The sequence below is a fragment of the Salmo trutta genome, chromosome 4 (genome assembly GCF_901001165.1).
Source record: "Salmo trutta chromosome 4, fSalTru1.1, whole genome shotgun sequence".
Classification (NCBI taxonomy): Eukaryota; Metazoa; Chordata; class Actinopteri; order Salmoniformes; family Salmonidae; genus Salmo; species Salmo trutta.
Genome location: NC_042960.1, coordinates 70,693,591 through 70,709,699, shown reverse-complemented (window position 1 = coordinate 70,709,699; position 16,109 = coordinate 70,693,591). Strand labels below are relative to the sequence as shown.

The following is a 16,109-nucleotide window of genomic DNA, read 5'->3' as shown; positions in this document are numbered from 1 at the left end:
ACTGATACACAGGAAGTTGTAAGAGGTGGCTGCTGGAAGCGAAGACACAGGAAGCTGTAAGAGTTGGCTGCTGTCACTGATACACAGGAAGCTGTAAGAGTTGGCTGCTGTCACTGATACACAGGAAGCTATAAGAGTTGGCTGCTGTCACTGATACACAGGAAGCTATAAGAGTTGGCTGCTGTCAGTGATACACAGGAAGCTATAAGAGTTGGCTGCTGTCACTGATACACAGGAAGCTATAAGAGTTGGCTGCTGTCAGTGATACACAGGAAGCTATAAGAGTTGGCTGCTGTCAGTGATACACAGGAAGCTGTAAGAGTTGGCTGCTGTCAGTGAAACACAGGAAGCTGTAAGAGTTGGCTGCTGTCAGTGATACACAGGAAGTTGTAAGACTTGGCTGCTGGAAGCGGAGACACAGGAAGCTGTAAGAGTTGGCTGCTGTCAGTGATACACAGGAAGTTGTAAGACTTGGCTGCTGGAAGCGGAGACACAGGAAGCTGTAAGAGTTGGCTGCTGTCAGTGATACACAGGAAGCTGTAAGAGTTGGCTGCTGTCAGTGAAACACAGGAAGCTGTAAGAGTTGGCCTCTGTTACTGATACACAGGAAGTTGTAAGAGTTGGCTGCTGGAAGCGAAGACACAGGAAGTTGTAAGAGTTGGCTGCTGGAAGCGGAGAGCAGGAGAGCAGCAGCTTGCAGCACATCAGCATTCTCTGCAGGAACCCTGAGCTGCCTGATTTCTGTGATATGGACTGGTGCTTTACAACTGTCTCTGGACAGGAGAGGAGGAGGAGGAAGAGGAGGAGGAAGAGTGAAGGAGTGGGTACCTGGCTGCCTCCCTCCTGCATACCAATAAGACAAGACAGCTGTAGCCCGTAGATAAGCCTACCCACTGGTAACCACTGGCTTTCCGCCCGGCCTGCTCTCTGCCTTCTCCTAAAACGTCAGATGTGCCCAGCTCCTCTCCTCATGTCCTCCTCTCCTCCGCTGTTTCCCTGCCTGCCAGGGGTGAAAACTAGCCTTTTTTTCTCCAGCCTGGGTGTCAGATCAGTTGGTGCTGTCTTGCCATGCTCAACATAAAGGAGATGGACACAAACAGATCTGGACCGCAGGCTACCTTTCCTCAGTGACACATCCTGAAAAAGCTGTGTGACTTTGAGGAGAAGAGAATCTCCCTGAGCACCTGCCTGCTGCGTATGGTCTGTCAGGTGGTCTGTCAGGTGGTCTGTCAGGTGGTCTGTCAGGTAGTCTGTCAGGTAGTCTGTCAGGTAGTCTGTCAGAGAGCTCAGTAATCTGAACAGAAACAAGCAGGCTGAACATCAGGGCAAAGTTCAGCAGGACACAACATTTTAGGAACGTTCAAGATAGAAATATATATTATGTAGAACAAACATGCCTCTCTGACCATGTAGAACAAGGAATAATTTTGGATCTATTCTTGGTATTTCTCTCTGCAACTTACGACAACGTTTGGCATCTGAACATGGCCAGGGTAGGAGTCTGGAGGGACAGACATTAAAAAAGGCCAACTCATACAGGACAGATACAGGTTTACACTGTTCTGCATGTGTTCAAAAACCAAACCTGTTATGTTTGGATTATTTTCTCCAAAGCATTGCCAGCGTTGTGATTGATTGCTTCAGGGGAAGTGGCTTTTTATTGGCCGGTTTACAATGTCATTAGCTGTCCTGTTTAATGAATGTAGAGACATCTGTTGGTTGTATTCACAGAGGCAGGTGTTTTGAGGCAGGTGTTTTGAGGCAGGTGTTGCTGCCTGTGTGAAAGAGAGGAAGCAGGTTTATAGTATTTTATCCTATTGAAACATTCATCCCTATAGTTCAAGTTTCAATGCTAGGGTTGCACAAGTCTGGTAACTTTTCCAAAATTCCCTGATTTTCCCGTCAGAAGTCCTGGTTGGACGATTCTGCATTTTCAGATTTTTCCCATTCGATTCCAGGAATCTTCCAACTGGGATTTCTGGGGAAACTAGTAATTTTTGGAAAGTTTCCGGGAATTTTACAACCCTGACTCTGGGAATCTCAGTAGGATTGACAGGGAGGGACTAATGTCTACTGTTACACAGGGAGGGACTAATATCTACTGTTACACAGGGAGGGACTAATGCCTACTGTTACACAGGGAGGGACTAATGCCTGCTGTTACACAGCACAGGGAGGGACTAATGCCTACTGTTACACAGGGAGGGACTAATGTCTACTGTTACACAAGGAGGGACTAATGTCTACTGTTACACAGGGAGGGACTAATGCCTACTGTTACACAGCACAGGGAGGGACTAATGTCTACTGTTATACAGGGAGGGACTAATGTCTACTGTTACACAGGGAGGGACTAATGCCTACTGTTACACAGGGAGGGACTAATGTCTACTGTTACACAAGGAGGGACTAATGTCTACTGTTACACAGGGAGGGACTAATATCTACTGTTACACAGGGAGGGACTAATGCCTAATGTTACACAGCACAGGGAGGGACTAATGCCTACTGTTACACAGGGAGGGACTAATGCCTGCTGTTACACAGCACAGGGAGGGACTAATGCCTACTGTTACACAGGGAGGGACTAATGTCTACTGTTACACAAGGAGGGACTAATGTCTACTGTTACACAGGGAGGGACTAATGCCTACTGTTACACAGCACAGGGAGGGACTAATGTCTACTGTTATACAGGGAGGGACTAATGTCTACTGTTACACAGGGAGGGACTAATGCCTACTGTTACACAGGGAGGGACTAATGTCTACTGTTACACAAGGAGGGACTAATGTCTACTGTTACACAGGGAGGGACTAATGCCTACTGTTACACAGGGAGGGACTAATGCCTACTGTTACACAGCACAGAGAGGGACTAATGTCTACTGTTACACAGGGAGGGACTAATGTCTACTGTTACACAGGGAGGGACTAATGTCTACTGTTACACAGGGAGGGACTAATGTCTACTGTTACACAGCACAGGGAGGGACTAATGTCTACTGTTACACAGCACAGGGAGGGACTAATGTCTACTGTTACACAGCACAGGGAGGGACTAATGTCTACTGTTACACAGCACAGGGAGGGACTAATGTCTACTGTTACACAGGGGGACTAATGTCTACTGTACACAGGGAGGGACTAATGTCTACTGTTACACAGGGAGGGACTAATGTCTACTGTTACACAGCACAGGGAGGGACTAATGTCTACTGTTACACAGGGAGGGACTAATGCCTACTGTTACACAGGGAGGGACTAATGTCTACTGTTACACAGGGAGGGACTAATGCCTACTGTTACACAGGGAGGGACTAATGCCTACTGTTACACAGCACAGGGAGGGACTAATGTCTACTGTTACACAGCAAAGGGAGGGACTAATGCCTACTGTTACACAGCACAGGGAGGGACTAATGCCTACTGTTACACAGCACAGGGAGGGACTAATGTCTACTGTTACACAGGGAGGGACTAATGTCTACTGTTACACAGGGAGGGACTAATGCCTGCTGTTACACAGGGAGGGACTAATGCCTACTGTTACACAGCACAGGGAGGGACTAATGCCTACTGTTACACAGCACAGGGAGGGACTAATGTCTACTGTTACACAGGGAGGGACTAATGTCTAATGTTACACAGGGAGGGACTAATGCCTGCTGTTACACAGGGAGGGACTAATGCCTACTGTTACACAGCACAGGGAGGGACTAATGCCTACTGTTACACAGGGAGGGACTAATGCCTGCTGTTACACAGCACAGGGAGGGACTAATATCTACTGTTACACAGGGAGGGACTAATGCCTACTGTTACACAGGGAGGGACTAATGTCTACTGTTACACAAGGAGGGACTAATGTCTACTGTTACACAGGGAGGGACTAATGCCTACTGTTACACAGGGAGGGACTAATGTCTACTGTTACACAGGGAGGGACTAATGTCTACTGTTACACAGGGAGGGACTAATGTCTACTGTTACACAGGGAGGGACTAATGTCTACTGTTACACAGGGAGGGACTAATGCCTACTGTTACACAGCACAGAGAGGGACTAATATCTACTGTTACACAGGGAGGGACTAATGTCTACTGTTACACAGGGAGGGACTAATGCCTACTGTTATACAGGGAGGGACTAATGCCTACTGTTATACAGGGAGGGACTAATGTCTACTGTTACACAGGGAGGGACTAATGCCTACTGTTACACAGCACAGGGAGGGACTAATGCCTACTGTTACACAGCACAGGGAGGGACTAATGTCTACTGTTACACAGGGAGGGACTAATGTCTTCTGTTACACAGCACAGGGAGGGACTAATGCCTACTGTTACACAGGGAGGGACTTATGTCTACTGTTACACAGCACAGGGTGGGACTAATGCCTACTGTTACACAGGGAGGGACTAATGTCTACTGTTACACAGCACAGGGAGGGACTAATGCCTACTGTTATACATGGAGGGACTAATGCCTACTGTTATACAGGGAGGGACTAATGCCTACTGTTACACAGGGAGGGACTAATGCCTACTGTTACACAGCACAGGGAGGGACTAATGCCTACTGTTACACAGCACAGGGAGGGACTAATGTCTACTGTTACACAGCACAGGGAGGGACTAATGTCTACTGTTACACAGCACAGGGAGGGACTAATGTCTACTGTTATACAGGGAGGGACTAATGTCTACTGTTACACAGCACAGGGAGGGACTAATGCCTACTGTTACACAGGGAGGGACTAATGACTACTGTTACACAGGGAGGGACTAATGTCTACTGTTACACATGGAGGGACTAATGTCTACTGTTACACATGGAGGGACTAATGTCTACTGTTACACAGGGAGGGACTAATGCCTACTGTTACACAGGGAGGGACTAATGCCTACTGTTACACAGGGAGGGACTAATGACTACTGTTACACAGGGAGGGACTAATGTCTACTGTTACACATGGAGGGACTAATGTCTACTGTTACACAGGGAGGGACTAATGCCTACTGTTACACAGGGAGGGACTAATGTCTACTGTTACACAGGGAGGGACTAATGACTACTGTTACACAGGGAGGGACTAATGTCTACTGTTACACAGGGAGGGACTAATGCCTACTGTTACACAGCACAGGGAGGGACTAATGCCTACTGTTACACAGGGAGGGACTAATGTCTACTGTTACACAGGGAGGGACTAATGTCTACTGTTACACAGCACAGGGAGGGACTAATGTCTACTGTTATACAGGGAGGGACTAATGTCTACTGTTACACAGCACAGGGAGGGACTAATGTCTACTGTTACACATGGAGGGACTAATGTCTACTGTTACACAGGGAGGGACTAATGTCTACTGTTACACAGCACAGGGAGGGACTAATGTCTACTGTTACACAGGGAGGGACTAATGCCTACTGTTACACAGCACAGGGAGGGACTAATATCTACTGTTACACAGCACAGGGAGGGACTAATGTCTACTGTTACACAGCACAGGGAGGGACTAATGCCTACTGTTACACAGGGAGGACTAATGTCTACTGTTACACAGGGAGGGACTAATGTCTACTGTAACACAGCACAGGGAGGGACTAATGCCTACTGTTACACAGGGAGGGACTAATGTCTACTGTTACACAGGGAGGGACTAATGTCTACTGTTACACAGCACAGGGAGGGACTAATGTCTACTGTTACACAGCACAGGGAGGGACTAATGCCTACTGTTACACAGGGAGGGACTAATGTCTACTGTTACACAGGGAGGGACTAATGTCTACTGTAACACAGCACAGGGAGGGACTAATGTCTACTGTTACACAGCACAGGGAGGGACTAATGCCTACTGTTACATAGGGAGGGACTAATGTCTACTGTTACACAGGGAGGGACTAATGTCTACTGTTACACAGGGTGGGACTAATGTCTACTGTTACACAGGGAGGGACTAATGCCTACTGTTACACAGCACAGGGAGGGACTAATGCCTACTGTTACACAGGGAGGGACTAATGCCTACTGTTACACAGGGAGGGACTAATGTCTACTGTTACACAGGGAGGGACTAATGCCTACTGTTACACAGGGAGGGACTAATGCCTACTGTTACACAGGGAGGGACTAATGTCTACTGTTACACAGGGAGGGACTAATGTCTACTGTTACACAGGGAGGGACTAATGTCTACTGTTACACAGGGAGGGACTAATGTCTACTGTTACACAGGGAGGGACTAATGTCTACTGTTACACAGGGAGGGACTAATGTCTACTGTTACACAGGGAGGGACTAATGTCTACTGTTACACAGGGAGGGACTAATGTCTACTGTTACACAGGGAGGGACTAATGTCTACTGTTACACAGGGAGGGACTGGCTGCTTGGGTGATTGGGGGATATGCTCTCATTTAGGGTACTTCAGTAATCTGTGATTCCATATTCTTGCAAAATACACCTGAAGAAATTGGACATACAATACCCAGTCAGCCATCGCCTCTCTCAAGAAAAAGTCTCAATCAATAATAATATATAACATATTGACTTTGTTGTCTTCTCCAGGGGCCCACTCAAAGGGTAGTGACTGGTCCCACAGTGGGCAGTCTGGCTATAGTGCCAGGTGGAGCATGCAACAATCTGTACCTGGTACCACCACTGTCTGAAGAAGACATGGCAGCAGGTGATCATGTACACACACCGCTATCACTATCATTATCATAGCTATCATAGCTTATCACTATCACAACCACACTATCATTATCACAGCCACTTTATCATTATCACAGCCACATTATCACTATCACAACCACACTATCATTATCATAGACACATTATCACTATCACAACCACACTATCATTATCACAGCCACATTATCACTATCACAGCCACATTATCATTATCATAGACACATTATCACTATCATTATCATAGACACATTATCACTATCATTATCATAGACACATTATCATTATCACAGCCACTTTATCATTATCACAGCCACATTATCACTATCATTATCACAGCCACATTATCACTATCATTATCGCAGCCACATTATCACTCTCTTAACCACACTCTTAACCACACTATCGCAGCCACATTATCACTATCATAACCACAACCACATTATCATTATCGTAACCACATTTTCACTCTCTTAACCACACAATCATTATCACAGCCACACTATCACTATTATAACCACATTATCATTACCGTAATCACATTATCACTCTCTGAACCACACGATCACTATCATTATCGCAGCCAGTCACTGATGTGTACAGTATGCTATATTGATTGAGGTCTTATATGTCATTCTGTCATATTGAGTGTTGTTGCTGTGTTTGCAGGCATTGCCAGTCTACTGGAGAAAGGTTTACCCTCCACAGCTACAGATCTGTTCTGGGCTCCTGTCCGACCCGCGGCTGCTCCGTTACACCGTAGGGAAGAGAGCTGCTCCTCCAAGATGGGTCAGTTCTTCATTATTACTATTATTATTTTACATGTTTCCATTTTTAGCAGACGCTCTTACCCAGAGCAACTTGCAGTAGTGAGAGTACAAGACTTTTCATATGTTCTTTTCTCCGTCCTGGTCCCCCCCCCCTCCTCCCGCCGTGGGAATCAAACCCACAACGCCTCTGGGCGTTGCAAGAGCCATGCTCTAAACAACTGAGTCCCACTGGACCGTTACAGACACACTTAAAACGTCCCGGAGTATAGTAAGAGTGCTGGTCTAGAATCAGTTTTGGCCTCTCTGTGGGCTCGACATCAGCCAATAGCCAGGGTATTCATACTGCTCTGTGGGCTCGACATCAGCCAATAGCCAGGGTATTCATACTGCTCTGTGGGCTAAACATCAGCCAATAGCCAGGGTATTCATACTGCTCTGTGGGCTCGACATCAGCCAATAGCCAGGGTATTCATACTGCTCTGTGGGCTAAACATCAGCCAATAGCCAGGGTATTCATACTGCTCTGTGGGCTCGACAGCAGCCAATAGCCAGGGTATTCATACTGCTCTGTGGGCTCGACAGCAGCCAATAGCCAGGGTATTCATACTGCTCTGTGGGCTCGACAGCAGCCAATAGCCAGGGTATTCATACTGCTCTGTGGGCTCGACATCAGCCAATAGCCAGGGTATTCATACTGCTCTGTGGGCTCGACAGCAGCCAATAGCCAGGGTATTCATACTGCTCTGTGGGCTCGACAGCAGCCAATAGCCAGGGTATTCATACTGCTCTGTGGGCTAAACATCAGCCAATAGCCAGGGTATTCATACTGCTCTGTGGGCTAAACATCAGCCAATAGCCAGGGTATTCATACTGCTCTGGGAAAAGTCCAGCTCAGGCAGCACCTGATTTTAGTCAGATTGTTAATGGCTCTGGATAAAAGCGTCTGCTGAATGACTGTGTGACTAAAATGTGAATTTAGTCACATAATGTTGTCATAGGTTTGTGATCCTTGAGGTTCTGAAGGCCGAACACAGTTCTGGTCAGACAGTACCTAGAGGTTCTGAAGGCCTAACCTAACACAGTTATGGTCAGACAGTACCTAGAGGTTCTGAAGGCTGAACACAGTTCTGGTCAGACAGTACCTAGAGGTTCTGAAGGCCTAACCTAACACAGTTATGGTCAGACAGTACCTAGAGGTTCTGAAGGCTGAACACAGTTCTGGTCAGACAGTACCTAGAGGTTCTGAAGGCCTAACCTAAAACAGTTCTGGTCAGACAGTACAGAGAGGTTCTGAAGGCCTAACCTAACACAGTTCTGGTCAGACAGTACAGAGAGGTTCTGAAGGCCTAACACAGTTCTGGTCAGACAGTACCTAGAGGTTCTGAAGGCCCGAACACAGTTCTGGTCAGACAGTACCTAGAGGTTCTGAAGGCCTAACCTAACACAGTTCTGGTCAGACAGTACAGAGAGGTTCTGAAGGCCTAACACAGTTCTGATCAGACAGTACAGAGAGGTTCTGAAGGCCTAACACATTTCTGGTCAGACAGTACAGAGAGGTTCTGAAGGCCTAACACAGTTCTGATCAGACAGTACATAGAGGTTCTGATGGCCTAACACAGTTCTGGTCAGACAGTACCTAGAGGTTCTGAAGGCCGAACACAGTTCTGGTCAGACAGTACCTAGAGGTTCTGAAACCTAACACAGTTCTGATCAGACAGTACAGAGAGGTTCTGAAGGCCTAACACAGTTCTGGTCAGACAGTACAGAGAGGTTCTGAAGGCCTAACCTAACACAGTTCTGGTCAGACAGTACCTAGAGGTTCTGAAACCTAACACAGTTCTGATCAGACAGTACAGAGAGGTTCTGAAGGCATAACGTAACTGTTCTCATGTGGACTAAAAGGCTCAGACAAGAGATTACATTTACTGTTTGTTCTATACTTGATTATTCTAGACACACTGGGCCCCTATTTATACAGTGTCTCAGAGTAGGAGTCTTTTCTTCTGAAATGATAATGAATGGACCAGGGGGGGGGGACCTGATCCTCGATCAACACTCCTACTCTGAAAAGCTTTTATGAATACCGGACCCCCCCCCCCCTCCACTGGATCTCAGTCACATTTACTATGCCATTGTTTTTTTTGTTGTGTTCTGACACTTCCAACTAATACAGTTATCATACAGGACAGAAAAACACTATTCTCACACATGAGACTCAAGCGTCTCAGACAGAGATGCTGGTTAGGCAGGGAGAAAGAGCTGTCTCTCCTTGGAAACAGGTCACTGATGTGAGACCAGCTTGGCATGGGAGCCCTGCCTCAATAGCCCTGGTTATGTGAAACTCACAGCATTGTGTTGAGATATGATCGCGATACAACAGAGAGAGAGAGAAAGAGAGAGAGAGAGAGACAGAGAGAGAGAGAGAGAGAGAGAGAGAGAGAGAGACCACTACGGGTCCTTCTCCTACACACACTATATTTATTTTGTGGAAACCAATCCAATCTGTAAATGTGATTTATTTCCCCTTTTCCATCTCTTTTGGTTCCTTCTTGATGTCTCTTTCTGTGTAATTCCTCCATCTGCTGTCTGTCTGTCTGTCTGTCTGTCTGTCTGTCTGTCTGTCTGTCTGCTGTCTGTCTGTCTGTCTGTCTGTCTGTCTGTCTGTCTGTCTGTCTGTCTGTCTGTCGAGGGAGGGAGGGAGGGAGGGAGGGAGGGAGGGAGGGAGGGAGGGAGGGAGGGAGAGGGGCCAGTCAGGTTTGACAGTGAAGGCTGTATCAGCCCAGTCAGGTTTAACAGTGATGGCTGTATCAGCCCAGTCAGGTTTAACAGTGATGGCTGTATCAGCCCAGTCAGGTTTAACAGTGATGGCTGTATCAGCCCAGTCAGGTTTAACAGTGATGGCTGTATCAGCCCAGTCAGGTTTAACAGTGATGGCTGTATCAGCCCAGTCAGGTTTGACAGTGATGGCTGTATCAGCCCAGTCAGGTTTAACAGTGATGGCTGTATCAGCCCAGTCAGGTTTAACAGTGATGGCTGTATCAGCCCAGTCAGGTTTAACAGTGATGGCTGTATCAGCCCAGTCAGGTTTAACAGTGATGGCTGTATCAGCCCAGTTACACAAATTGATGTACTAACACTTAACTGTTGTACTTGTCATTTCCTTTCCTAGCTCTGAGCGTCTACACTAGCCCTGAGTGTCTACACTAGGTCTGAGTGTCTACACTAGGTCTACACTAGCTCTGAGCGTCTACACTAGCCCTGAGTGTCTACACTAGCTCTGAGTGTCTACACTAGGTCTACACTAGCTCTGAGTGTCTACACTAGGTCTACACTAGCCCTGAGTGTCTACACTAGGTCTACACTAGCCCTGAGTGTCTACACTAGGTCTACACTAGCTCTGAGTGTCTACACTAGGTCTACACTAGCTCTGAGTGTACACTAGGTCTACACTAGCTCTGAGCGTCTACACTAGCTCTGAGTGTCTACACTAGCCCTGAGCGTCTACACTAGGTCTACACTAGGTCTACACTAGGTCTACACTAGCTCTGAGCGTCTACACTAGGTCTACACTAGCCCTGAGCGTCTACACTAGGTCTACACTAGCTCTGAGCGTCTACACTAGGTCTACACTAGCTCTGAGTGTGTACACTAGCCCTGAGTGTCTACACTAGCCCTGAGTGTGTACACTAGCCCTGAGTGTCTACACTAGTTCTGAGTGTGTACACTAGCCCTGAGTGTCTACACTAGCTCTGAGCGTCTACAATAGGTCTACACTAGCCCTGAGTGTGTACACTAGCCCTGAGTGTCTACACTAGCTCCGAGTGTCTACACTAGCCCTGAGTGTCTACACTAGCTCTGAGTGTCTACACTAGGTCTACACTAGCCCTGAGTGTGTACACTAGCCCTGAGTGTGTACACTAGCTCTGAGCGTCTACACTAGGTCTACACTAGCCCTGAGTGTCTACACTAGCCCTGAGTGTCTACACTAGCCCTGAGTGTCTACACTAGCCCTGAGTGTCTACACTAGCTCTGAGTGTCTACACTAGCTCTGAGTGTCTACACTAGCCCTGAGTGTCTACACTAGCTCTGAGTGTCTACACTAGCTCTGAGTGTCTACACTAGCCCTGAGTGTCTACACTAGTTCTGAGTGTCTACACTAGCCCTGAGTGTCTACACTAGCCCTGAGTGTCTACACTAGGTCTACACTAGGGCTGAGTGTCTACACTAGCCCTGAGTGTCTACACTAGCTCTGAGTGTCTACACTAGCCCTGAGTGTCTACACTAGCCCTGAGTGTCTACACTAGCTCTGAGTGTCTACACTAGCTCTGAGTGTCTACACTAGCTCTTAGTGTCTACACTAGCTCTGAGTGTACACTAGCTCTGAGTGTCTACACTAGCTCTGAGTGTCTACACTAGCCCTGAGTGTCTACACTAGCTCTGAGTGTCTACACTAGCCCTGAGTGTCTACACTAGCCCTGAGTGTCTACACTAGCTCTTAGTGTCTACACTAGCTCTGAGTGTACACTAGCTCTGAGTGTCTACACTAGCTCTGAGTGTCTACACTAGCCTGAGTGTCTACACTAGCTCTGAGTGTCTACACTAGCCCTGAGTGTCTACACTAGCCCTGAGTGTCTACACTAGCCCTGAGTGTCTACACTAGCTCTGAGTGTCTACACTAGCCCTGAGTGTCTACACTAGCCCTGAGTGTCTACACTAGCTCTGAGTGTCTACACTAGCTCTGAGTGTCTACACTAGCTCTGAGTGTACACTAGCTCTGAGCGTCTACACTAGGTCTACACTAGCCCTGAGTGTCTACACTAGCTCTGAGTGTCTACACTAGCTCTGAATGTCTACACTAGCTCTGAGTGTCTACACTAGCTCTGAGTGTGTACACTAGCCCTGAGTGTCTACACTAGCCCTGAGTGTCTACAGTAGCCCTGAGTGTGTACACTAGCTCTGAGTGTGTACACTAGCCCTGAGTGTCTACACTAGCCCTGAGTGTCTACACTAGCTCTGAGTGTCTTCACTAGCTCTGAGTGTCTACACTAGCCCTGAGTGTCTACACTAGATCTGAGTGTCTACACTAGGTCTACACTAGCCCTGAGTGTCTACACTAGCTCTGAGTGTCTACACTAGCCCTGAGTGTCTACACTAGATCTGAGTGTCTACACTAGGTCTACACTAGCCCTGAGTGTCTACACTAGCTCTGAGTGTCTACACTAGCCCTGAGTGTCTACACTAGCTCTGAGTGTCTACACTAGCTCTGAGTGTCTACACTAGCCCTGAGTTTGCAGGTAGCTTGTAGTTTTGAAGAATGTTTTATTTGTAATGGTTATGATAGATGGATGTTATATAATCCTTAAAGAGAGTCTGCTACATGACAAACATGTATTTTTTTTAAACAGAATTGAAAATGTTTTCCCTCTTAGCCCTGCCAGAGAAGACATGGCGGGGTCAGAGGGAAGTGATCTGGGGCAAGGATCCTGACCTCTCCCACGGTCACGGCAGAGAACGCCCGTCCACCTGGACCATCCACACCCCGCCCACCTCCGCCAGCTCCAAGAGCTCCGAACACAGGCAAATGACCCGGCTTGCACCCCTCAACCCCCAGGTTGGTACTTCCTGTTTCACCCCTCAACCCCCAGGTTGGTACTTCCTGTTTCACCCCTCAACCCCCAGGTTGGTACTTCCTGTTTCACCCCTCAACCCCCAGGTTGGTACTTCCTGTCTCACCCCTCAACCCCCAGGTTGGTACTTCCTGTTTCACCCCTCAACCCCCAGGTTGGTACTTCCTGTTTCACCCCTCAACCCCCAGGTTGGTACTTCCTGTTTCACCCCTCAACCCCCAGGTTGGTACTTCCTGTTTCACCCCTCAACCCCAGGTTGGTACTTCCTGTCTCACCCCTCAACCCCCAGGTTGGTACTTCCTGTTTCACCCCTCAACCCCCAGGTTGGTACTTCCTGTTTCACCCCTCAACCCCCAGGTTGGTACTTCCTGTTTCACCCCTCAACCCCCAGGTTGGTACTTCCTGTTTCACCCCTCAACCCCCAGGTTGGTACTTCCTGTCGCACCGCTCAACCCCCAGGTTGGTACTTCCTGTTTCACCCCTCAACCCCCAGGTTGGTACTTCCTGTTCACCCTCAACCCCCAGGTGGTACTTCCTGTTTCACCCCTCAAACCCCCCAGGTTTGGTACTTCCTGTTTCACCCTCAACCCCCAGGTTGGTACTTCCTGTTTCACCCCTCAACCCCAGGTTGGTACTTCCTGTTTTCACCCCTCAACCCCCAGGTGGTACTTCCTGTTTCACCCCTCAACCCCTCAGGTTGGTACTTCTGTTTCACCCCTCAACCCTCAGGTTGGTACTTCCCTGTTTCACCCTCAACCCCCAGGTGGTACTTCCTGTTTTACCCCTCAAACCCTACAGGTTGGTACTTCCTGTTTCACCCCTCAACCCTCAGGTTGGTACTTCCTGTTTCACCCCTTCAACCTCAGGTGGTACTTCTGTTTCACCCCTCAACCCCAGGTTGGTAACTTCCTGTTTCACCCCTCAACCCTCAGGTGGTACTTCCTGTTTCACCCCTCAACCCCCAGGTTGGTACTTCCTGTTTCACCCCTCAACCCCCAGGTTGGTACTTCCTGTTTCACCCCTCAACCCCCAGGTGGTACTCCTGTTTCACCCCTCAACCCCAGGTTGTACTTCCTGTTTCACCCCTCAACCCCCAGGTTTGTACTTCCTGTTTCACCCCTCAACCCCCAGGTTGGTACTTCCTGTTTCACCCCTCAACCCCCAGGTTGGTACTTCCTGTTTCACCCCTCAACCCTCAGGTTGGTACTTCCTGTTTCACCCCTCAACCCTCAGGTTGGTACTTCCTGTTTCACCCCTCAACCCCCAGGTTGGTACTTCCTGTTTCACCCCTCAACCCTCAGGTTGGTACTTCCTGTTTCACCCCTCAACCCCCAGGTTGGTACTTCCTGTTTCACCCCTCAACCCTCAGGTTGGTACTTCCTGTTTCACCCCTCAACCCCCAGGTTGGTACTTCCTGTTTCACCCCTCAACCCCCAGGTTGGTACTTCCTGTTTCACCCCTCAACCCCCAGGTTGGTACTTCCTGTCTCACCCCTCAACCCCCAGGTATCTAGCTTGGACCTTCGTCTCTTGTGACTAGGGTTGTAAAATTCTACTTGTCACCAGAGCTAGTAAAGAAACTGTCCTTTTGGGAGACCTAAGCAAGATTTGCTTCCACCTCGCAGCAAAACATTTTAGTGGCCCCGCTCTTGATGGTGGAGAGAGAATTTAAATTTTTAAAGTTCATTTCCTGAAATTTTGTAATGGGGTCGGAGAGAAAACTTTACAATTCTCAGTTGTGATGCTCAGATGTTCCGATGTTTAGATGTTCCGATGTTCCGATGTTCCGATGTTTAGATGTTTAGATGTTTAGATGTTCAGATGTTCAGATGTTCTGATACTCAGATGTTCAGATGTTCCGATACTCAGATGTTCAGATGTTCTGATACTCAGATGTTCCGATACTCAATGTTCCGATACTCAATGTTCCGATGTTCTGATACTCAGATGTTCAGATGTTCCGATACTCAGATGTTCAGATGTTCCGATACTCAGATGTTCAGATGTTCTGATACTCAGATGTTCCGATACTCAATGTTCCGATACTCAATGTTCCGATGTTCTGATACTCAGATGTTCCGATGTTCAGATGTTCCGATACTCAGATGTTCCGATACTCAGATGTTCCGATACTCAGATGTTCCGATACTCAGATGTTCCGATACTCAATGTTCCGATACTCAATGTTCCGATGTTCCGATACTCAGATGTTCAGATGTTCCGATACTCAGATGTTCAGATGTTCCAATGTTCCGATGTTTAGATGTTCGGAACATCTGAACATCTAAACATTGGAACATCGGAACATCGGAACATCTGAACATCTGAGTATCGGAACATCTGAACATCTGATGTTCCAATGTTCCGATGTTCAGATGTTCCGATGTTCTGATGTTCTGATGTTCCGATGTTCTGATGTTCCGATGTTCAGATGTTCCGATGTTCAGATGTTCCGATGTTCCGATGTTCAGATGTTCTGATGTTCAGATGTTCCGATGTTCCGATGTTCAGATGTTCAGATGTTCCGATGTTCCGATGTTCAGATGTTCAGATGTTCCGATGTTCCGATGTTCCGATCTTCCGATGTTTGCTTCTCTCTTCTATAATCCAGTACTGTTTTTTTCTCTCTCCAGTGTCTCCCTGCTCTGGCTTCCATATCCATCAGTAAGTTGTCCTTCACCATCCTGGAGGGCCACATCAATCCCATGGCCCCAGACTTCTGCCGCTTCAAGCAGCACTACTGTCTGTGCTGGGGCCTGCTGGTGGAGGTGCTGTTGGGGCTGGAGAGTCTTCTGAGGCAGTATGCTGTCCCCATAGCCAGGGTCAACGGAGAGAGGCTGGTACAGCTGGCACAGGTGGGTGGGGGTGACTGTGTGAGAGAGATGCACGAGATTGAACTTCGCTCAAGTTTACAGCGTTTCCGACGTTACAGCGTTTCCGACGTTACAACGTTTCCGACGTTTTCTTCTACTGTGGGAGTTGTGATGGAAATCAACATAATATGAACCAATCTG

General features: G+C 47.9%; 2 protein-coding genes across 4 annotated transcripts in view; one reads left to right on the top strand and one right to left on the bottom strand.

Moving 5' to 3' along the window:
* iqch (IQ motif containing H) overlaps positions 1-16,109 on the top strand; it is a 117,798-nt gene that overhangs the window by 5,043 nt on the left and 96,646 nt on the right. The window contains exons 6-9 of the mRNA XM_029751938.1: positions 6,577-6,694; positions 7,369-7,488; positions 12,899-13,080; positions 15,729-15,950. Coding sequence (XP_029607798.1) covers positions 6,577-6,694; positions 7,369-7,488; positions 12,899-13,080; positions 15,729-15,950 — 642 coding nt within the window. The remainder of the gene's footprint in view (positions 1-6,576; positions 6,695-7,368; positions 7,489-12,898; positions 13,081-15,728; positions 15,951-16,109) is intronic.
* The window catches only part of aagab (alpha and gamma adaptin binding protein), a 54,683-nt gene that overhangs the window by 23,222 nt on the left and 15,352 nt on the right, over positions 1-16,109 (bottom strand). The gene's annotated exons all lie outside the window — the stretch shown is intronic.